Below are 25,212 nucleotides of genomic sequence, written 5' to 3'. Positions count from 1 at the left end.
ATAACACTGCTACGAACACAGGGGTGCATATATTCTTTCTGATTGGTGTTTCTGGAGTTTTAGGATATATTCCCAGAAGTGGGATCACTGGATCAAAAGGCAGTTCCATTTTTAATTTTTTGAGTAAACTCTATACTACTTTCCATAGTGGCTGCATCAGTCTGAATTCCCACCAACAGTGCATTAGGGTTTCCTTTTCTCTACATCCTAGCCATCACTCGTTGTTTGTTAATTTATTTTAATAGTAGCTTTCTAACAGGTGTGAAGTGATACTTCACTGTAGTTTTAATCTGCATCTCTCTGATGATTAGTGACCTTGAGCATTTTTCCATAAGTCTATTGGCTAAATGTATGTCCTCTTTGGAGAAGTGTCTATTTAGGTCCTTTGCTCATTTTTGAATTGTTTGAGTTGTATAAGTTATTTATATTTTTGGAAATCAACCCCTTACTGAAAGTATCATTGCCAAATATGTTCTCCCATACAGCGGGTTCTATTTTCATTTTATTGATGGTTTCTTTTGCTGTGCAGAAACTTTTAGTTTGGTATAGTCCCATTTGTTTATCTTTTCCTGAATTTCCTTTGCCCATGGAGACATATCAGCAAAAATATTGCTTCAAGAAATGTCTGAAATTTTATTGCTTATGTTTTCTTCTAGAATTTTTATGGTTGAATGACTTACATTTAAGTCTTTTATCCATTTGAATTTCTTCTTGTATAGGGTATAAGTTTATGGTGTCGCTTCATTCTTTTGGCATGAACCTGTCCAATTTTTCCAACACCATTTATTGAAAGAGACTGTCTTTACTCCATTGTATGCTATTGTCTCCTTTGTCAAATATTAATTGACCATAAAATCGTGGATTGATTTCTGGGCTCTCTGTTCCATTCCATTGGTCTATATGCCTGTCATTATGCCAGTTTTGATTATAATTGCACTGTAGTATAGTTTGGTATCTGGTATTGTGATCCCTCCAACTTTGCTCTTCTTTCTCATTACTGCAACTTACCAGGGGTTGGGTTTTTTTTTTGGTTGTTCCATATAAATTTTTGAAATATTTTTTTCTAGATCTCTGAAAGACGCATTGGTATTTTAATAGAAATTGTGTTGAATCTATAACTTGCTATGGGTAGTATGGACATTTTAATTATGTTGATTCTTCTAATCCATGAACATGGTATGTACTTCCATTTAACTGTATTTTCCTTAATTTATTTCTTCAATGTCCTATAGTTTTATGTGTATAGGTCTTTTACCTCCTTGGATAAAATGTATTCCTAGGTTGCTTATATTTTTGTTGTTGCAAGAGTAAATGAGGTTGTAGTCTTAGTTTCTCTTTCTGAGAGTTCATTATTAGTGTATAAGAATGCCATCAAATTCTGGATATTGATTTTGTATCCTGCAACTTTGCTGAATTCATTTATTAGATCTAGTAGTTTTTAGGTGGAGTCTTTAGGGTTTTCTATGTACAATATCATGTCATCTGTGAATAATGACAGTTTTACATCCTCCTTTCCAATTTTGATGTCTTTATTTATTCTTCTTGTCTGCTCACTTTGGCTAGAACTTCCAGTACTATGCTAAATAAGAGTGGTGAAAGAGGAAAACCATCTTATATCTGATCTTAAGGGAAATGCTTTTAAGTTTTGCCCATTGAGTATGATGTTGGCTGTAGGTTTGTCATATATGGCCTTATAGAGTTAAGGGATGATCCCACTATACCCACTTTGCTGAGAGTTTTTATTATAAATGCATGCTGGATTTTGTCAAATGCTTTTTCTGATTCTATTAATATGATCATATGATTTTTATCCTTCATTTTACTTATGTGGTATATCATGTTTATTGATTTTCAAATATTGAACCATTCTTGCATCCCTGGAATAAATCCCACTTGGTCATGGTGTATGAATTTTTTTAGTGTATTGGTGGATCCTATTTGCTAATATTATGTTGAGGATTTTAGCATCTATGTTCATCGGGAATATTAGCCTGTACTTCTTTTTATTGGAGATATATATATATATATATATATATATATATATATATATATATATACATCCTATATCATAAAAGCCTAATATGCTAATTGTCCATTCATCTGGTCGGCCATTCAACCAATCAAAGCGTAATATGCTAATGATATGCTAAGACCACTCAACTGCTTGCTATGATGTGTACTGACCACCAGGGGGCAGATGCTCAATGCAGGAGTTGCCTCCTGGTGGTCAGTGTGCTCCCACAAGGGGAGTGAAGCTCAGCCACAAGCCAGGATCATGGCTGGTGAGCACAGCAGCAGTGATGGGAGCCTCTTCCACCTCAGTGGCAGCGCTAAGGATGTCCGACTGCTGGCTTTGGCCCACTCCCCTGAGGGCTCCTAGACTGTGAGAGGGTGCAGGCTGGGCTGAAGGGACCCTTCCCCCTCCCCCGAGTGCATGAATTTCATGCACCAGGCCTATAGTATATATATATATATATATATATATATATATATATATATATATATATATATATAGTTTTTTATGTTATTTATTTCCACTCTGATCTTTATTATTTTCTTCCTTTTACTTACTCTGGGCTTTTCTTGTTTTTGTTTTGTTTTGTTTTGTTTTGTTTTGTTTTGTTTTGTATTCTTTTAGTTATAGGGTGAGGTAGTTTATTAGAGATTTTTCTTGTTGTTTTTAAGTAGGCCTGTAGTGCCATGAACTTCTTTCTCAAGACTGCTTTCACTGTGCCCCATAGATCTTGGGTTGTTGTGTGTTCCTTTTTATTTGTCTCCTCCAGGTAACTTTTTATTTCTTCCTTGATCTCATGCATATTAATTGTCTAATAATATCTTATTATCCTTCATATGTTTAAATATCTTTGAGCTTTTTTATCGTGGTTGATTTCTAGTTTTATGACATAGTGATCTGAGAAAATGCTTAATATAATCTTAATTTTCTTCAGTTTGTTGAGTCTTATTTTGTGTCCTAATTTGTGGTCTATCTGTTATAATGTTCCATGTGCACTTAAGAAGAATGTGTATTCTGCAGCTTTGGGAAGAAATGTTCTATAAATACCAATTAAATCATCTGATCTAGTGTGTTGTTAAAGGTGTTGTTTCCTTGTTGATTTTTTGTCTTGAAAAGCTATTCATTGATGACAGTGGGGTGTTAAAATCCCCTACTATGACTACATTGCTGTTGCTCTCTCTCATAATGTCCACCAAGAGATTTTTATATATTTAGGTTCTCCTATATTGGGGGCATGTATGTTAAACATGGTATATCCTCTTGTTGGAATGATCCCTTTAGAATTATGTAGTGACCTTCTATGCCTTCTGTTATGGCCATTGTTTTGAAGTCTACTTTGTCAGATATAAGTATTGCTACCTCCACTTTTGTTTCGTTTCCATTTTCATGGAAATTTTTTTTATCCCTTCACTTTCATTCTGTGTGAGTCATTTGTTCTGAGATGGATCTCTTGTAGACAACATATATATTTGTCATATTTTCTTATCCATTCATCTACCTATATCTTTTGATTCGAGCATTTAATCCATTTACATGTAAGGTTATTATTGATAGTTCTTTATTATTGCCATGTATTTTCTTTATGCCTATGTTCCTCTCTCTCTGTCTCTGTCTGTCTTTCTCTCTCTCTTTATTCTTATTTTTATAGCAGTTGCTTTAGCAATTATTGCAATGATGCTTTGGTGTTAATAAACTCCTTTATTCTTCTTTTATCTTGGAAGAACTTTATTTTGCCTTAGATTTTAAATGATAGCCTTGCTGGATAGAGCAGTCTTGGTTGCAGGTTCTTGCTTTTCATTACTTTGAATACTTCATGCCATTCCCTTCTGGCCTGAAGTGCTTCTGTTGAGAAATTAGGTGACAGCCTTATGGGAATTCCCTTTTAAGTAAGTGACTATTTTTCTCTTGCTGCCTTTAAGATTATTTATTTGTCTTTAATCTTGACTATTTTTTATTATTATGTGTCTTAGGTTCATCTTGTTTAGGACTGTCTGTGCTTCCTGAACTTGTGTGACTTTTTCCTTCACCAGGGCTAGGGAAGTTATCTGTCATTCCTTCAAACAGGTCTCTACCCCTTGCTTGATTTCTTCTCTTTCTGGTACCCCTATGATGCAGATATTGTTGTGTTTCATATTGTCCTTAAACTATCCTCCTACTTGTTTTTAATTTTTTTTATTGATTTTAGAGAAAAAGGAAGGGAGAGGGATAGAGAGCTAGAAACATTGATGAGAGAGAAACATAGATAGGCTGTCTCCTGCATGCCCCCTACTAGGGATTGAGCTTGCAACCTGGGCATGTGCCCTGACTGGGAATCAATCTTGTGACCTCTGGGTTCATGAGTTGATGCTCAACCCTAGCCCCTCCCATGAACACACAAGTTTAGCAGACATAGACACAAACAGCGAACAGAGTGGTAACTATGCACAGGCATCCCAAGGCCAGTTACAAATAACATCTATAGGCTTCTTTTAGCTTAGAGCTGGGGGCCGATGTGTGGTTGGACTGAGGCTCCCTGAGGTCTGCACCCACCTATAAACTATCCCACCTACCCCTGAGTCTTCCAAAGAGTCTTTAGGATGAACTCAGTCTAGCCTAGCTCTGGCTAGTGGGCCCCCTGCTTAGAGATTACACAGTCAGGCGCTCAATGAGGGGAAAATAGTCTCTGCTTCAAAGCCAAACACCTCAGTCTACCACAGACTCTAACTCTACTTCTTAAGGGCACTTGCTGCAGGTTCAGGTTGGGTACAGCCTCCAGTCTCCTCTGCAGGAGCAGGTTCAGCTGCCCTGGGCTCAAGGGGATAGATCAAAAGAGTCTCTGATTCAGAATGTTGCCTGCCCAACCCGCGAGGGGTAAGCACTTCCTCCTGGTTCCAGACAAAAGCCTCTGTGGGTCTCATACTTTGAATGTCTGGGTCTGAGTTCCTCTCTAAGCCAGCACAGAACTTCACCCAGTGGGGGTATTCAGGACTTTACAGAGCTGAACCAAATAGTCTTCTGTTGGTGATGGTATTCACAGCCTGCAGGGGGTGGGGACTAGCTCTACTTCTCCTTCCAGAAGCTGCCTGGCTGAACTCACAGGAAGCTTGGAACAGCCTTCGTATGGTACAGCCACAGAGTTCAGCACTTGGCTATCTGTCTCCCCGACAGAAGCCTTCTGGGGGACAGAATCTAAAAATCCCAGCTCTGAGTGGTACCAGTGCTCTCTTGCCACCGAACCAAGCAGGAGAGGGTAGAAAATCAGCCCCTTACAGGACTCTGATCTCTCTCCTCAGCTGGTCTCAGCAAAGTGGGGACCAACATTTCCTGCTCCACTTGGGCTCCAAACTCTTCAGGATAGCCCCAAAATTCCAGACCTGTGTCACTGCCCCATGCCACCGACCAAGCCGGCTGGGGCAGCCTGAGCAGCTCCACAGGTATGGGGAGGGGTTCCAACCTTGGGCTCCAGGTGGGACAGACCTTTCTCCTTTTCCTGAGCCAAACAGTTTAGTCACTAACTAGGGCTCTGCACGTTGCCTTTCAAGAAAGTAGAGGGTCCCTCAAGGTCACTGCTAGGTGTGCCTGCAGACCATTCCCCTGGGCCCAAACGTGGCAGTGCAGCTTCTCCAGCAGTCAGAGCCCAGAGCGAATTTATTAAGCTGGGACTGCGAACAACAGGAGTGCTCCTTCACTGGGAAGGTGTGATTCAAGTCTCTCAGACAGACAGAATCCCCCTGGATCCCTCTGCCCGATGCTACGACGCTACGCGGGCTCTGCTTCCAGTCTCTGCTGTTCTGGGTTTGGGATCCCTGCAAGGGGTTGAGACCCTACACTCCCAGGGTGAGGGAGGTTTACAGCCATGATATCCTCCAGCCTCTTAGCCATCGTACCTGCTTGAGGGGGGCTCTTCCTTTCCTTGACTACACTCCTCTTACCAGTCTCCATGTAGATTCTTCAGTGCTCCTTACATATAATATCTCTGATCAGCTACTCTTCAATTGGTTTTTCAAGTTGATTGCTCTGTAGTTGAGAAGTAAATCTGGTCCCTGGCTGGGAACATCGGCTCACAGGCTGCAGCTCTACAGCCATCTTCGATTTGGGTTTGGTGCTCAATAATTGCCTGTAGCGTAAAACCCAGCCCCCTTCTTTATTACTCATGTGGTCATACTCAGAAGTAAAAATAAAATAGGTGTTGTAAGTTTTCTTTGCTGTTGTGACCACAGATACCGTATAAAAATGAGAGTAATAATAATTTGTTCAGTTCGTGGCATGGCCTTCAAATATATTATTATTTAATTCTTACCTTTTATAATTGCCACTTTACATATGGAAAATAGACTGAGTGTTTCATTAGCTTCCCTAATCATGACTGCTGGCCCAAACAGACTTGGGTTCAAATCATTGTTCGGCAACTTGAGAACTATGTAACTTGGAGCCAATTACTAAGTTCTTTGAGTCCCAGTGTCCCCAGATATAAAATAGATAAAACTTTTAAAGCCAATATAGAGTGTTAGTACAATATCTGATGCATTGCAGGGTCCAGACAATAAAATAAAAAGTCCTCTAGTTTTATACTCAACAGAAGTTTGTTTATTCAAAGGAATTGCTTATGCTGGTGAGAGGAGAGATCAACTAAGAAGTCAGACAGGTGACACAGTGAAGCAACCCAGGAATTAGTAACAGAAAAAACTGCCACCACACCTGGAAGGGGAGGCACATGGAGGAGGAGGTCCCACCAAAACCCAGAAGCCAGCTAAGAGCTGGAGCCACAGCAGGGGAGCACCAAGGAGACTTGGGTTCTCAGGAAGGAGAGAGAAGGGGACTCACCTTGGTGTCTCCCCAGCTCTGTCTCCAAAGCCTCTCACTGGCTAAACTAAGTAAAAGCAGAGGGTAAAGGAGCCTGGGAATAGGGCTTCTTGTGGAACCAAAAAGAGGGTTCTGGAAGGTGTGGGCATTGGGTCAGAGAGCAACCAGGCAGCCAGTTGGCACAGTAGATAAGCACAGACAGTAGTTACTAGTCCACAGTGTACAATCTGGAACTCAAAATAAAATTCTCTAGCTCCTGCTCTTCCTTTTCCCTGGGAATGGATCAGTACTATAAACAAATTCACAGTGTAGTGTTATGCTTATAACCAAGTTTGTCTAAATAGTTGAGATGTTACATTAATTATTTTTTTCTTAAAGACTAAAGATATTCTGTCTTCTCTCAAATGAGGTTACATACACATGTGGTTAAGGGAATTTCCAGAACACCAGCTTCATGAGTAATTCCGCATAGCGGTTAACCACACCAGTCCCTAATTTTTGGAGCAAACTCTTCAAAACAGCGTGCTCATCCAGGCTTTGGATGAGCTTAGTCATGACCCCTAGGGTTAGAAGAGATTGCTTGTATGCCCGACATCTAAAACAGTGCCTGGCAACTAGTCGGCACTCACAACCTCTTTGGTGAAGAATGAACCAAACCTGAGGTTATCTTTGGCTCAGCCCCTCTCACTCAGAGCCAGCATCTCATTTCTGACCCAGCTCCCTGCTTCTACTCTGTACGTCTCCACTTACCACCTGCCAGAGCCAATCATTATCCCTCTGGAGGCACTGTCATGCCTGGCCTGAAAACTTCAGCAGCCTCTGACTGGTTTCCTGGCTCTGCTCTTGCCCGCTCCTGATCACTCTCCATCCTGCAGCCAGTAGTCTTCTGAAGTAAGTGCACATCTCATAGGCCCTTAGAGCATCTCAGTGGCTCCTGCCCCTTTCCAGCCCCTCCTGGGATGCAGCCTAAAGACCTCTGCACGGCATCAAAGGTCCCTGGGGCTTTCCTGTTCAAGTCAGCTGCTTCTCTTGCCACAGGTGTCCTGAGAGTCTCCTGGCTCCCTTGGGCTCCAGGCTTGCATTATTCCCTCTGTGAGGAAGGCTCCTCCCCACCTTGTCCACCTTTAAGATCATATTTCAAAGCCACATTCTCTGAGGGGTCTTTCAGACTTTTGTAGGCAGTTTCTGGGTTTCTACTACACCCACCAGTTGTGACAATTTATGTTTCCGAAGCCCCCACCACACCTTGCTCCTCAGGCCAATAATCCCAGCTATAGCCTGACATACTGTGGGCACATTTCAAATGTGAGTCAAATTTGTCAGAGGAGCGCTATAGTTTTATTTCACAGATGAAGAAACTCTCATCTCAGTGCTGTTGAAGGTTTTATCTGCTGTCCTTTCCTTCCTCTCTCTGTTGCTGGCAGCCACCTGAGCCAGGGTCTCATCTCTGCATATCCAGATTATGGCCTTGGTTGGCCATCGAAGGCATGTGCTTTTCATGAGGACGGTCAGCATCAGGCGGTCACCTTATGATTTTTTCTGAATCATTCAGAGTCTAGCACAGTGCTAGTTTCATATATATTCCACAAAATTATACCCTACTCCAAAAGGTTTTAAGAGATTGAGGTAGCCCTCGCCAATTTGGCTTAGTGGATAGAGCATTGGCCCGTGGGCTGAAGGGTTCTGGGTCCCATTCCAGTCAAGGGCACATATCTCAGTTGCAGGCTCAATCCCCAGCCCTGGTTGGGGCATGTGTGGGAGGCAACCAATCGATGTGTCTCTTTCACATCGATGTTTCTCTCTCTGTGTCCCTCCCCCTCCCTTCCACTCTCTCTAAGAATCAGTGGAAAAATATCCTCGGGTGAGGATTAACAAAAACAAAACAAAACAAAACAAAAAACCAGAAAACCCAGAAATCGACACAAGCCATTATGCTCAGTTAATATTTGACAAAGGAGGCAAGAACATACAGTGGAGTCAAGACAATCTCTTCAATAAATGGTGTTGAAAAAATTGGACAGATACATGCAAAAGAAAAGAATGAGGTAGGATTGAAAGAAAAGTGAAATAAAATCAAGGTAGACACGACATCTTAAAAAGTATCTACCTTCAATTTACCAACTATTTATTAAACACCTACTATGTTCCAAGCATCATGCAAGCCACTGGATATAAGAATTTAAAACTCAGTCCCTTCCTCAAGAAGCTTCCTTTTCCTTCCCCAGTTTGCTGGAGCCACAGAATAAGAGCACCAGACAGCTTTCTTCCTTTAGGAAACATCATTTATGTTTACCCATGTATCCATGTATCTTTGTCTATACATCTACACCTATACAAAATAAGGGGTGAAATAGAAAGGGCGGGTTCCTGGGGGTCCTTACTAAATTATTTGCTTAACCACTTTTGTTTCTCTCCTCTTTGTTGCTATCATCTGAGATTTCTGTGCCTTTTTGATTGTTTCCTTTTTTTTTTTTTTTTTTTTGGTGTTGTTGTTGGTCTTTGTAGTTAGTAACCTGATGTTTCTAAAAACTATTCAGGGACTTCTTCCATCCTGGTCTCTGCATCCGCATTCCATCCTGGGGCTGTTGGAACAGGCTTGTTTCCCTTCACAAGGCACTGCCTCATGCTTCCAGCTCTGCCCAATGCATCACGCTGTCACAGAAATCCTTCCAGGGCCCATTTGGAGATAGATTGATTACTTTGAACATGAATGGTGTGTCTTGGGGAAAAAAACAAATGAATCAAATGGAAAAATGAATGAACATCATGAAATTTACCTTACCAGCTGGAGACATGACATATTCATGAGTTCCTTGGAGACAATCCGTTTAGAAGAATTCACTATTAAAGAAAGTCTGCAGTTAGGTGGAGTCAGAGTTCAGCTTAAATGTATTTATATCTGAATGGAAAACACCCTCTGAAAGAAAAAGTCTAGAACTAGAATTTTTTATTTCATGTGAAGGGCGGTTGGAGTGTTGGTGGGCTTGCTGCAGGCATCTCCTCTCAGGCCTTCTCAAGTCTCTCTGATGTGTTTAATGGGATTGGGCATCTGCAAAAGGTTCTGTTCAGTCCCATTGACATGTATTGGCATCCATTCGGTGTAAGGCATTGTGACATCCTGTGGGGCTATAAGGACAAATAAGATAATGTCTTTAATTCAATTCAATGAGAAAAATAGATGTCTAAGTAAATAAAGGGAAAAGGTTTTGTTTGGGGTTTTCTGGTAATTAATTAAGACTTGCACAACCAGAAGTGTTGCTATCACTAAGTATAGTATGGAGACCACAGATCATGGCCACTTGATTTACAGTTGAGATGCCCATGAGATGAGGGAAATCGGGTGCCCTAATGTAGGAGCTTCTTCATGTCAGAGCATCAGGACAAAGTGACTGACAGGTGGGGGTTTGTCAGCTACTAGGACCTACCTCTCCATGTTGAGTACGTCCTTCCAGGTTCTAGACACGAGCGAGGGGAAGTCTGATTCATTTCATTAGCAATAATATTCACTGGTACTGACCATCCTATGCTAATTAGTGGCCATCCTGGGAACCTAATCACCACATAGGATGTGTTTTTAATGTGAAAATATTGCAAAGCCATCAAATGAATAAAAAAAATAATTTGTGAAATGCAACACATTCCTCTGTGGGGTACTATCTATGTACAGCTTTGCCTGCAGTGGGTTCTCAGGTATGAAATGAATGTTTGAGAGTGGATTTTCCCAAAATCACAGAGCTGAGTCTGAGCTGGAGGTAGATTTCTCCTACTAACTTGGAAGAAACACTAATGTGAAGAAGCCATGAAAAAGCTCAGGCCCATTGAGCCAAGGTTGGTATAGAATAAAATCTTAAAGGAATGAAATATTTTCACCATCTTTTGCCTGATTCCAGGCTTGGTTAGGGGGGCGGGGAGGTGCAGGCAGGAGGATGGAGTAAGGAATTAAAGTAGTTGCATTTCTCTGTATCCCTACAGTTACATGTAAGGAGAGAAGAGAAAAGAAAAAATGCGATTAAAGAAAGCATGAGGGGATTCCAATATAGGCATATGATCTAGCCAAATTTTGCCTTACAAATAAATAGTATTTCTGTGGCCTCAAATATAACTTACAGATTGAAACCAGCATTTAAACTAAAAGTGTAAGTTAATTTCTAGATCACTTGGGAAGATGGCACCAATTTTAGATAAGTATGAAAAAGGCAATTGGTAATTATATTTTTCATGTTTAGTAGTCTATATTATTGAAAATAAAATGAGGATCTTTTGGAGATATTAAATGTCCTGCTTCTATTTTTCTTGCTCACATTTTTAAACACAAAGATTACACAATTTGGGGTTGGGGAAAACAAAACCTCTCTCTAGGCATATACACCTCAGCAAACGTGTGCACACGCTCACCCGAGTACGGCAGGCTTCGCCCAAGCTGGTCCCGGGCAGCTGATAGGCGGCAGTCGTGGATGTTGATGTATGGGTGCTCCGGAGTGCAGCCCGATTGTGGTTTCTTAAACATGCCACGTCCTGGGGGTGAGAAGGGCTCTTTAGTGAAATGAAATACTACTCTGTCACAGTTTCCTTGCTCACAATTCAATCATGGCAAATCCTTCCCCAGTGCTGCCACTGAAATCATTACATTCAGAATTAAACATGGTGTAACAGAGCAGGCGACAATACCCTGAGGTGCTATTGACATGTCAGGTCTCACATCAATAATCAGCTTTCCCATACAGTGAATATGAAAAGGCCTGCAGATGCGGATTCTTTTTTCTCCCTTTGGAATGAGTGTAATCACTGCCTGTTCCTGATTCACTGCCATCTGCCTGTCCGGTGCCACATGGCCTGAACTGTCATCAGTGCTGCTCCCCCTTCTCCCTCCAGTCACTGCCCTCATTCTAGAAACCTGCCCAACTCAGCTCCCTAGGAGCCTTGAGACCCTCTGTGCAGGGTCTTCTTTCTCGCCACCAGTGAGCAAGCCCTTGGATCCAAACTTTTTTCTGATGTACTACACATCTACTATCCACCATCGTGTATCCCCTCACTCTCCTCTTGCCTCATATCCTTCAGATTTCCCCACTTTCTTTTCCTCTTGGCTTCCTTCATCTTTCTAATCCCTCCAGCACCCTCCCCCTCGCCTTCGTGGAAGCAGCATGATGCTGAGGAAGGAGAACAGCTTTCGCAGCGCAGAGAACTCGATCCCAGTCACACTCCCTGTTACATGATGTCCTGCATGTAACAAGCTCATGGAGCCTCAGTTTCCCACACAACGTTGTTGTAGGGACCCAAGGAAACAAACCTTTATTCCTGTCACTTTATTTCCATCTCCATGTGAAAGGCCTTGGCAGCTTTTACACTAATAAAATTGAATATTTTAGCTATGTATAGTGGAACAAGACTGAGGAATTTAACTCGCAGGCTTTAAGGAAACTAAATGTTGACCTAATAATAGGGCAGATGTTTGTTGTTGGTTTAATAACAAATTTTTCTTTGGAAGGAAAAACTAGGTGATGGTATTTTTTTCTGAGTCTGAGACTTCTGTGTCTATAATAAATCATCCCAGTAAACTGTATAATTCTCTAAAGGAAAGTGGGCAAAGTTTTACTGTAAGGGCCACATGCTAAATATACTAAATACAAATAGGCATTGCAGTTCATATGGTCTCTGTGACAGCTACTCAACTCTGCTGCTGTAGCACAGTAATACCCAAATGAATGAGCTGGACTGTCTCCCAATAACACTTTATTCACAAATAGGTGGCAAGTTACCTTTGGCCCCTGGACTCTATTTAGCCAGCTCCTGCTCTGGGGCATGAATGGAGATTACAGTTACCGTAAATGATTAAGGAAGTCAGAAATTATGAGTGAGTTACAGGTCTCAGGTGACTCTTTCGTGATAATTCTAGAATCATTAAGGCTTTTTGGTTAATAATGAACATCATTGTGTGTGTGTGTGTGTGTGTGTGTGTGTGTGTGTGCATGTGTGTGTGGCCTGTATAAAGTTCTCCTGACAGAAATATTAGTCAGCGCCAGATTTTGGGATGTAGAGTAAACAGGCCCTTGAAAGCAGATTTGGGTTCTATAGGTTTGTTGGAAGTTGGTAAACCCATCCTGGCTTCCTGGAACTCCTGGAGCTGAGAAATCAGAAAGCCTGAGAGAAGGGGGATAGCAGTGATGACTGACATTCATTGGGCTGCCCTTCTTGTCACAAACTATGGCCACGATTCTCTGCACTTTAAGTGAAGGTTCAATTGAGAGAGGATGAGTGCTCAGCCCACACCCACACTTAGGACAGAGGCTTCTTTCCCTGTGACCACAACAGTCCCCTCAACAAAAGTGACTGCCTTTCCCTGGGACACCCACCTTTCTCCAGATTTAGAACCAGAGCAGGTAAAATGGTCTCTTCTTCCTTCTATGTTTACTTTCCAGGAGCGGTTTCAAACACCAAACAATAAATATATCCTGAGTCACCCAATATGGCGTGCTGGGCATAAAGCTTCCACTATATTATATTTTATTGTTTAAATATATTTTTATTGATTTCAGAGAGGAAGGGAGAGGGGGAGAGAGATAGAAACATCAATAATGAGAGAGAATCATTGATTGGCTGCCTCTTGCATGCCCCACGCTGGGGATGGAACCCGCAACCTGGGCATGTGCCCTGACCAGGAATCAAGCCCAGGGCCCTTCAGTCAGCAGGACGATGCTCCATCCACTGAACCATACCAGTCGGGCCTTCATTATATTTTAAATTTTCTTTTCTTTCCATTTCCAGAACTAAACTGCAAAGAGACAAGAAAATGAAAGCTCAATTAAGAAATCTGCCCAAAGCATCACCAATAACTAACTGTGAAGTGATAACTTGAACATAGTTCTCACCAACTGCAAGCGTTCTCTATGCATATAACTGCTGTGGAGCAATGGCTAACATCGCAGGCTCTCAAGCCTTACTGACTGGGTTCAAATCTCAATTCCACTACTTACTAGCTGCATCACCTTGAACAACCCTGTGTCTTAGTTTTCTATTTTATCAAACTAGAATGATACTGATCCCCCCACATGCACAGCTTGTCCTAAGTAATGAAGCAGTAACGGGCACATAATAAACAGCCCAGGGACTGGCTCTTTCTGTGATCGCAGGAGTCTGTCATTCACTGCTGTGTCTCTAGCACTTAGAATAACTCCTACCACATAGTCGGCAACATTGTTGTATAAATGAAAAATGTTCAAACAAACTAGTCTTTGAATTAGGTCATGTCTGGGTTCAAAGCCAACTTTTCTTTGTATCGTGTGAATTTGATAGGTCAAATTTTATATGAGTCTTTGAAATCATGATTTGAAATGTAGTAATGGAAACTACTGATTGTCTTAGTTATTTCAATGCTCCCAACAAAAGTGGATGCTGTACAAAGATGGTGCTGAGGTTCATAGCACACAGCACACGGCACACGGCACATTCACATATATTCTTGTTCTTTGCTATTCCCGAAGGAGTGTCCTTATGTAATTCATTCTAAAATTTCCTTCATCCTTTTTTAAAAAACAACAACAAACAAACATCTAAGTCTGTCATTATGGCATAGACTTTATCTCTGAATGTTTGTACTAAACTTGTGCCCTGTTTAATACTGTATATTTTAAATCCAAGCTAGTATTTTGTGACAACAGCTGCTGGGAGTTACTGTAATAAGTGAATTATGGTCCTATTCAGCTGGCAAGATTGCCTTTGATTGCACATCAGCAATGATGGGAGTACAGAAGGCAACAGTGACTCCAGAGGGGGCATACACAGCCCCCAGTGGACCATACACAGAGAGGAGCACGTCCAGGAAATATGGGGATGGAAGTGCATTTGAAACCATCAGCTTTTTCAGGTAGAATTTCATGCAGTTTCTCAGAAGCTGAGACCTGTAGCCCCAAGAACACCATCTAGACACTGTCACTTCTTGGCAGACAACCATTTTTAAAGCTTTATCAGATTTACAATAACATTCGTTCCGAGTGGTGATTAGCAGATACCCCTAACACAGCAAAGCACTGGGGTTCTAATCTTTCTCCCTGTCTTACACTGTAAATTATTTTCATTAAGATTAAGCATCTCATAGAGTAACTTAGGCAACCACCACCTCAGAAGGCTCTATCCCAACAGTACATGGACCAAAGAATACTTTAAAGACCTCAGCAACTTCAGATGCCAACATGAAGCATCATTTTTGTTTGTTTTAATGTAGTATCCTCTACATGTTTTGTTTAAAACAATTAAAGTGAATAAGTTTTACTCTTGAAGTTTCTTCTGTTTACAATCAAAATGATGTACACACTTAGTCTGATATGTATTTTCTTCAAGTAAAGAAAAATCAAATATTAAATATGTTTTGGAAATATGTACAACTGAAAAGTTTGCCTCAGTTTAAATTATTGATGCATTTGATTACCTTATAAACTAAGCTGTAAATTAAACTGTAAGTAAGAGAGTTAAAGAATACTGGGAGGTTGAATTTCCACATACAGTGAAACTCTGATTTTTCAGGAACCCATTGGTAAAACATAGTTATGAGATTAACATATGAAATAACAATTTGGTCCTAAATGGAGTAATAAAGAGAAATAAGATTTACCCTGAGATAGTTTATATTTAAAGTATGATGAGTCTGAAAACATCGTAAATTATAACAACGTTTAATCTTCTATTGACATAACAGCTAAAAAGTTGTTATGTATGAGGAATTATGTCCTATGTATCTTACTTGTATTATTTTATTTCATTCTTAGATAGTATTATTACCCTCATTTGCTGATAAAGAAAAAGAGAAGAAAAGAGGGATTTGTAAAGGTCAAGTAATTTGCCAGAGGTTGCAAGGATAGGGAAATTGCAGAGCCAAGATTGAAACTAGATAATTTGCCTCAGAAGCCTGAATTCTAGCCTATGACACAAGCTTACGATGTTAATGAGACTGACAATAAACACATGTTTTGGTTGTGTATGAAAATGGTTGCATATGACAACCTATACATATAATGCTATTATAGGTAATATAACAGATAATACAATTGCATACAGAATAGAAATAAAAATAAAACATTTGCCTTATGTCCTTTAAAAAGCAATTCTACCTTTTTAGAGAGCAGAATTTCAGGGAATGATAACTTCACAGTACTCTATAATAAACTCCGTTTTTGTTTTTGCATTCCAGATTAGTATTTCTATATCTTATTAATCAACCAATTAAAATTTCTATACAAATTGTTATTGCTTTTTAGCTAGACATGACACATCTGAGCCTCAAAGAAGTTAAGAAAATGGACTACCATCATGTAGGTAGTTGGGAGCAGAAATTATATTCAACCCAATTCTTATGATTTCAAGTGTAATACAATAATTTTTTTTCCACCTTCTGCTGTAAGGTGGCAGAATGAGGACAAAATTGGTTTGTGAAATCTACTCAACACTACACTTGTTCTTTCTTCGCATAGGGCGCTACCCTCAGGAGAACAAGGGAACCTACATCCCAGTTCCTGTCGTTCCTGAGCTGCGAAGTGGCAAATGGGGGGCCAAAGTCATCAGCAGAGAGGACAGGTCTGTCCGGCTGTCTATCCAGTCTTCCCCGGAGTGCATTGTGGGGAAATTCCGCATGTACATTGCCGTCTGGACCCCCTATGGTGTACTCCGCACCAGCCGGAACCCAGAAACCGACACCTACATTCTCTTCAATCCTTGGTGTGAAGGTAAAGGGCAGGAGTCTGTTTTTATCATTAAAAACAATTCATATATTTACGATGTTTCTCTTTTTTGAAGTTATAGCAGAATTATTGTGGAAGACATGTTTCTTTTCTACATACACTCCCCTCCACACCACTATTAACAGACAGAAAAAAATGAGAAATTTGTCCTTAAACTATATGAGAACAAAACCTGTATACATAACATTAATGCTGCTATACATTTATTCCAGGAAAAATGAAAGATTGCCTAAAGTTGCACAATTAGTTAATTGTCAAGTTATAGTTTTATGGCATGACCTCTGTGTTTGTGATTTCTCTGTGAACAAAATAGGCTTATGAAACTTGACTTTCAAACCTATTAAGATCCATAATCTGGCTTCAGAAAAATACCATAAAGTTGATCCTGTCCATAGTGGAACTAATTTCACTATCTAATTCAAGAATAGACAGCCTTAAGGTCTAATGATCCCATAAATTTGTTTATATGCATAGTGGATGCAAATTTCATAAGCCATAAGTCTGGATGTGCAAACATATAACTTTATTTTAATGGAATACAACTTAATCTCTGATGCTATTTTGATTCTTCTTTCTGTCTACTGCAGCTTAACCTAGTTTTACTTAAATAAATGAAACCAAGTCCAAGAATTTCTCTATCAATGCAGTTTAAAAACTCAGTCCTGCACCATAGTTCCTCCTCATGCCCATGTCTATCCTTCTGCCTCCACTCTGGCATGGGACTGATTTTAGTTCCAGAGGCAGCAGCACTGATGGGAAAGGAACCACTTTTAGATCTTGAGAAATAAGTAATGAAACATGTAAAATCTGACATTGCGTGGGAGACTTCTCACATCATCTACCCCACATGCATTGCTCTCTAAAATCTCCCAAAAGGACTCAACAGTATTGTTAATTTTGAGTGGCTGTTGTCTGTGAGAGGTGTTCTCTACTTCTATATAACATCAACCTGGATCCTACTGACCTTTTCCTTGAATTATCTCATCCACAAATGTTGGCAGATGGCACTGCGCTAATTCTATACTCCCCTCCCACCAACCCTATTATCTTGTACCAAATAGCCTTATCCATGTGACAGATGTTCAAGGTTGATGGTATCGTGTTAACTGGCCCATGGGCAGTTCAAAGGTGCACTCCTGCTTACAGTCATCTTGTTAACCAGATAGAAGGCGTTCTGCAGCTGAGCGAATGGGATGTTATTTGCAGGATTGAAAAGACTGAGGCACAGAGACAAACTAAGATTTTGAAAATATTAAGTTAGAGATAACTTTAGATACCAAACAGAAACTACAGTGGAAGCACTGGAGTGGAGGAGAAGATGGATTGGCGATTTACTTTGGACTTAGAACAGAGAGTGCAGAGGGATTAAACATGGGAGGCGAAGAAAAGGTGGAGTCAAGAATTATTCTGTGTAGCCCAGCGGGCATGGCTCAGTGGTTTATCATTGACCTATGAACCCAGAGGTCATGTTTAGATTGCCAGTCAGGACACATGTCCGGGTTGCAGGCTCGATCCCCAGTGTGGGGCATGCAGGAGGCAGCTGATCAATGATTCTCTTTCATCTTTGATGTTTCTATCTCTCTCTCCCTCTTTCTTCCTCTATGAAATCCATAAAAATATATTTTTTAAAAAAGAATTACTCTATGTATCTGGTTTAACCAACTGGGTTGCCATTTTCAGAGCTGCAATCAGAAGAACATGCTGTCACAGAGGCAGATACATTGGTTGATTCAGGAAGGCAGCAATCAGTTCCTTGGGGTGCTGCTGATGAGCTGAATGATAAGGAAAGACAGTGGCCATGTGTTTGGAAAATACACAAGAAATTAGGGAATAAAATGGATAGTTTTATTAGAGAAAGAAGCCAGAGAAGTGGGCGTGGGGTACAGTGTAATGCAAGGTGAGGGAGTGAAGATAACAGGCATTGCCATTTCCTTCAGGAAGACTTTCTGTGACACCAAGATGGTGATGTATGAAAGGAGAATTTTTTAAAACAGTAGAGAGTAGGCATAATTTATGGTGATGGAGACAAATCTGAAAAAGGGCTTGCTGCCCAGAGAGAGGGTAGTGGCTCAGATCCTTGGATGCACATTGAAATGACCTGGGCAGCTTTGAAAATTACTGATGCCTCAGTCTTCCATTCAGACATCCTGAGGTAACTTGTCTGGAGAGCAGCATGGGCCTTGGGGTCCTTACAAAGCTTTGCAGGGGATCCTTAGAGCCAAGGCTGAGAAGCACTGACTTCCAGAGTGGAATCTTTGAGGGGGAGGGATGCAGGGAACAGAGATCTGAAGGGCTTGACAGATGGAGCTGTCCACCCTCCATTGTGACAGGAATAAAGCAGGAGGTGGGTGAAAGCATGGGTTTCTAGAATCAAGGAGGAGGATGACGTTGTTGCCACTTTGTGATTCTCTTTTGCTCAGTGAAGTGTAAAGCAAAGTCATCTGTGGAGAACAAGAAGCAAGGAGAGAGTTTTAGAGGCTTAAACATGAGTTGGGAGCGGGAAGTGGGCCTCTTACCTACCAAAACAAGGCAGGTGGGTCCTCCCTGCTCCCCAGAACACAGGGACACTACTGCAGACCCCCTCACCCCCAATGCCTTGGCCTGTGAAAGTCCAAACATTTCTGCAAACCCCTTAGGGGTTTCTGTCCTTAATTCCATCTCCTCCTCCAGGAATCCTATTTCTCCCAGTGCTGACACCAATCTGCCTCAAAACCAACAATGCTCCTCCAAACAGCATTCCATGAAACATCCAGAATGACTAGAAATTAATTGCGATTTGATGTGGAGGGTGAGGGGTGGAAAGATTTACTCTGGTTCTGAAGCTTGATGCACATCAGAATCACCTGGAGGGCTTGTTAAAACAGATTTCTGAGCAGCATCGGAAGGTTGAGCAGGTCTGGGGTGGGGCCTGAGAATTTGCATTTGTAACCAGTTTCCAGGAAATGCTGATGCTGCTAGTCAAGGACCACACTTAGAGAACCACTGGCTCTTGTAATAATCATCAATCAATAAATACAAAATGCAGGAGAGTATTTTTTTTACTCTTAAATTTGTGTTGACTCCTCCCTACACCTAACCCCAGGCTCTCCCTATCTCACTGCCTCTTTGTTTGCCCATTCTGTTCTCCCTTGTTCTCCAAAAGTCTCTCCCATCCTCTCTTCAAAGAAAACTCTTTTTTCCCGCATGCAGAGTGGTTCAGCAACCTTTTTTATTTTGTTGTTTGTGCTCCTCCAATAGTCAGGCTTTTGGGGACCCCACACTTTTTGAAGACCATTCCATCCTTCCAGAAAAATTCTGGTGTCAGCTTTTCAGATAATAACTTTTTATATTCTACACTTGATCTTAGCCAAAAGGCCGAGAAGCGATAATAACTTTTTATATTCTAACTAGAGGCCCAGTGCACAAAAATTTGTGCACTCGGGGGGCGGGGAGGGTCCCTCAGCCCGGCCTGTGCCCTCTCGCAGTCTGGGACCCCTCGGGGAATGACCACCTACTGGCTTAGGCCTGATCCCCAAGGGATCGGGCCTAAGCAGGCAATCAGACATCCCTCTGGCAACCCTCGGGGGATGTCTATTTGCCAGCGGGGAGCAGACCTAAGCTGCATTCGGACATCCTTAGCACTGCTGAGGAGGCAGGAGAGGCTCCCTCCACCACTGCTATACTGGCAGCCATCAGCTTGGCTTGTGGCTGAGCAGAGCTCCCCCATGTGGGAGCACACTGACCACCAGAGGGCAGCTCCTGTATTGAGCGTCTGCCCCCTGGTGGTCAGTGTGTGTCATAGTGACCAGTCATTCCCAGTCTTTCTGCTGTTAGGGTCAGTTTGCATATTACCCTTTTACTATATAGGAGAGATGCCTGGTGCATGGGTGGGGGCTGGCTGGTTTGCCCTGAAGGGTGTCCCGGATCAGGGTGGGGGTCCCGCTTGGGTGCCTGGCCAGCCTGGGTGAGGGGCTGAGGGCCATTTTCAGGCTGGCTGGCAACTGAAGCTCCCAGCCTCTCCTTTTTTTCTTTTTTTATTCTGGGGTTTATTTACCTTCTATAATTGAAACTTCGTTGCTGTCACTGGAGCTGAGAGCCGCTCACTCCAGCTCTGAGGCCTCGGCCTGCTGAAAGCAGGTAGCTGGGGTTTGTTTAGCTTCTATAATTGAAACTTTGTTGCTTTCGGAGCTTAGAGCCGGGGCGAGGCAGGTGGGGAACCTTGGCTTCCTCCATCACTGGAGCAAGCAAGCCTCCAGCTCGCTTCAGCTGCGTGGCTGCTGGCCGCCATCTTGGTTGGTGGTTAATTTGCATATCACCCTGATTAGCCAATGGGAAGCATAATGAAGGTACGGTCAATTACCCTTTTTGTCTTTTATTAGATAGGATGTGAATATTCACTGATATCTCCCAGGGAATGTTAATGAAATGGGAGAAAGAAGTCATCTCCTCATTTCACTTACTGTGTGATTTTCCCAAACTACAAGCTAAGGCATAACCCCAAAAGGGGATCTGTGTCATGAACCCCAGACACACTCAAATACATGGTTGCCTGACAGTCACCCAGTTTTTTGCTTGCATATGCTAATTCATAACAAGGGACTCTTGAAGATATGGTCTGACAATTGGAAAGTAGATAAAAAGAGAGGGGTTTGGCCATTCCCCAGGTGGGAAAGATAACAGAAGAGAAAGTCAGAAATTGTCAAAAGAGAGCAAGCTGAGCAAGATGCTGAAAACAGCACACTCAATGTGGAAGTGGCATCCAAGGTGGCTTAGGACACTGGGTTGAAATTCTAGGGGCATGTACAGTACTTATTGATAAAAGCATGCTCAGCTGTCTTCCAAGGGGCCCTTCAGCTTGCTTTGTATTCATCAGTGATCTATCCTTAATCACTAAATCATTAATGGTGATCAATAGCAATACCACACTAGTGAGGGCAGGGGTGGGTGCAGGGAGAATTATTGGCTAGATTTTTTAATTTAATAGCACCAAATGGGCTTCAGATAAGTTCCATGAGGGAGCCCTTCTCCAGGAGGTTTGAAAGAGAACTAACTGTACCCACAAAGGCAGCAGGAGTAAGTCGGACAGTTTTGTGAATTCTGATTACTCAGAAACTCTGTATTATTGAATGCATTTTACTACTTAAATTTAGAATTTTCCAGATTGGTAGTCTAGCTTTAGTGCCAAATAGTATGTTCTGAAAGATTTAGATGTCCCGTACCTGTGTTCTGTCCTTCATCCAGGCCAATATTTCATTGGTTGAGCATCATTTATTATTATGGGATATTTCCTTTCTTGATGACTTGTTTCCTCCCATATTCTCCAGCATTGATTTTCTTTACTTCATTCAGTCTTGTATCTAGCTCCTAGCACAGTACGTAGTACATGCTTAATGTTTAATGAATATTTGCCGCATTGATTTAATAATTCCAAATAAATGCTTTTTAGGTTCACACCACCTACCATCACAGATAAGTTGTAAATGTAATCTTACACCGAACCATCTTGAAAAATGTCAAAAAACTATATGGTGTATGTTGGAGTGTGTTTGTGGGAACGTGTGTGTGTGGGTTTTTCTCTCTCAGCATCTGACATCAAAATAGCACCTGGGATTTCTACCTATGGATTCCATGTGATTTCTTTTTTTGTATTTCCCTTGAAACCAAGAAATCAATTACAATTAATGTAAATAAATCAATACATTTCTAAATATCTGGGTGCTTTTAATAGGTAGTAAGTAAATATGACCAGTTTGTATTTTATTATGAAATTCATCCTTATACTATTTTCTTTGTAATTATACATGTCTTTTATACCCTTCAGTACAGAATGGAGTAATCACCAGGACTGGTATTTCCTGAGGTTACAATGACCAACACTTTTTATCTTGGAAACCCTTGTATCCAGATCAGAATTCATACCCTCAGACTAGAGCCATTCACCCATTCAATCCATACATATTGAGAGTATGTCTTCTCTGCACCTCCAGGCCCATGACAACATAAATACCCATGGGTAGTACAACAATATTATTTATTTACTCACAAATATGAAGGGTTAATGCTATATTAGGCACTGGGCATATGACAGTGAAATAGACAATCTTTGCCCTCAGAGAGCTTCTACAAAGGTTTCACAAATGGTAAAAGTACTAAAATAAATCATGGCACAACAAGAACATATAATAAAAGCATCTGGTTTAGTTGGGGAGAGAGGAGACTTCTCTAGCCCCTAGAATAGTGCTTGAATGCAATAGCACTCAAATAGTTGTTTAATTGAATTTTTGTGAAGTTTTAATAAAGCTTATGTAAAACTTTAAGCCCTTGCTTATTCAAACCTTCTACTGAATAAAAGTTCATATATCACTCTTCCCAGTGTCAGAATCATTAGAGGCTCATTCATCATTTTTTTACACTAAGTGAGTATCGTTCATTGTGGTATTGCAATCCACAGGACCCCAGAGAACAAAAAGTAAAAATTCTTTTAAATGGCATACATGTGACCCCAGAATCAGGGTCAAATCACATTAATCTGCAAGTTCATGTGTTTTACAATTCTTTATATGTGTAATATTTTTATACTCCTCAAAGCATGCTCATGGCCAGGAGCTCCCTGCATTGTGTGTTTTGGAAAGCAGAATCCTTCTCTCATTCAGCTTAGCATGGTGCTAGGCACAAAGTGAATGTTCAATGAATGTTTACTTAATGGAATTGATGACCATTACTCTGAGAGGCAGGGAGAAGATTATTAGCCTCATATTTCAAGAGAAAAATCAGACTTGTGGTGTTATATAAATTTCTCAAGGTCACATAGAAAATTAAGAAACAAGCTAGGGTTGAAAGTTGAATTCCTGGTTTGGTACGGATAAGCTCTTTTTTTTTTTTTTTTTTTTAAACCAGAACATTGGTATTCTGTCTTGTGTAATATGATAAACAAGAAGTAAATGCCAGCCAGAAAGCTTCTATAATGTTCTAATCAGCATTGGAAAGGCCTGCCGTTAAAAATAAATTAAAATAAAGCCAGGTTGATAACTATAAGATCAAACAAAAGTTTTCTTTGAAAAAAATGTAAGCGTGCCAACAAGGGCGCAGGCTCCCTTTGAGTCCACATGCTAAGTAAAGACTCTCTGACACTGTTCCCTGTGGAGTTACTTCATGAATAATAGCCTGCCTTTGGAAGATATTGGAGTATACTGAAAAGTCCTTAAATGGCAAAACAAACAAATCAAATCAACTTATCAAGCTGATCTGAGCTGTAATGTAATGCAACATATTTGCCTGTGTTTTATGGATTTGTTTCATTTGGGTTAATAGGAACAAAGGCAGGCCTCTAGAATGTATTGAATCATTTTAGGAAGACAGTGGCTTTAGAACCTTCCAGAAAGAAAGGAAGCACAACTAGCTGGTGTGGCTCAGTGGTTGAGCATCAACTTATGAACCAGGAGGTCACAGTTTGATTCCTGGTCAGGGCACATATCCAGGTCACAGGCACAATTCCCAATGTGGGGCGTGCAGGAGGCAGCTGATCAATGATTCTCTCTCATCATTGAAGTGTCTATCTCACTCTCCTTTCCTCTCTCTGAAATCAATAAACATACACACACACACACACACACACACACACATATATATATATATATTTAAAGCATAGACTCTGGAAATGCCATTTCTTATATGCTCTGTGGACAAGAAGTTATTCCTAACGTGCCTACACAGAAAGCCTGCTGGAGTCCCCAGCCCTTCTGATTTACTTTGAGATGGACAAACATATCATGATGACACCAATCTGGGATCACATTTGCTCTGCAGATGGAGTCACTCCCTCGAAGAGTGATTGCACTTGGCCAGCATAAGTCTTCCCTCTGTCTCTAGTGATGTTCAGCTTTTATACAAACGGGAGGGGAGTAGAAGTTATTCCTAATACCCTCACTCAAAATTTCTCCCTTCACTAAAATGATGACACATTTTGCCTTTTTGAAGGGTCCAAACCATCATTCCTTCTAAAGGATGAGATACAAATCCAGACTCGAATGTAAACCATCAGGCAGCCTTTGCAGAGATAACTTGCACAGTGGCATTTCTGGCCACTATAATTTCCTTTGATCCCTGAGTTCGCTCTGCTAGGCTTGACTTCATTGACTTTGAGATGGGACTTGCTTTAAATTTAAATGTAAATAAGCAAAAGAAATTTTTCAGCCCAGGTGATGATGAATAACCCTTTCTTCCAAAGACCTTATACAGATACTAAAATCAATAGGCTCAGCATTCATTTTTACATGTTTGTTATAAATTCTTACTTTCTCTGGGTGTGGAGGCAAGTGGTAATTTCCAAGGTTACCTGAAATCAATCCTACTGAGTCGTAACATTTTTCAGCCCATAATGCTCTTTCAAAACTACCTCATATTCCCACCAGAGGAGCAGTAAAATGAATGAGATCATTCTTGTTTACTAGTTGCCTCGTTAGTCACCTGGAAGAGTGGGTATTCACAAGGAACATTGAAGGTCTGCTCTGTCTGGTGGCAGAGCTGCTAGACACAGTTGGTGGAGGCATCGGGCCACATTCACCAAGGACGCCAGGCAGGGGCTCTTTTCCTGTTGAGTTTTATGTGGGTGATTGTTTACGAGGGGTCACTGAGAATCAAGAAGTTGTCTGTAGGTCAAGGTGCTGCCACACCAATTCCATGAGCTATCTAGACCTAGCCTCTCCTATC

General features: G+C 41.1%; 1 protein-coding gene and 1 pseudogene across 1 annotated transcript in view; one reads left to right on the top strand and one right to left on the bottom strand.

Moving 5' to 3' along the window:
* The window catches only part of F13A1 (coagulation factor XIII A chain), a 188,791-nt gene that overhangs the window by 55,891 nt on the left and 107,688 nt on the right, over positions 1-25,212 (top strand). The window contains exon 4 of the mRNA XM_059688531.1: positions 16,258-16,509. Within this exon, the coding sequence (XP_059544514.1) occupies positions 16,258-16,509 (252 nt within the window). The remainder of the gene's footprint in view (positions 1-16,257; positions 16,510-25,212) is intronic.
* LOC132231975 (U2 spliceosomal RNA) lies at positions 19,812-19,890 on the bottom strand (annotated as a pseudogene).

The sequence above is a fragment of the Myotis daubentonii genome, chromosome 3 (genome assembly GCF_963259705.1).
Source record: "Myotis daubentonii chromosome 3, mMyoDau2.1, whole genome shotgun sequence".
Classification (NCBI taxonomy): domain Eukaryota; kingdom Metazoa; phylum Chordata; class Mammalia; order Chiroptera; family Vespertilionidae; genus Myotis; species Myotis daubentonii.
Note: the sequence above shows the minus strand (reverse complement) of the source record. Positions and strands in the feature narration are given on the sequence as shown.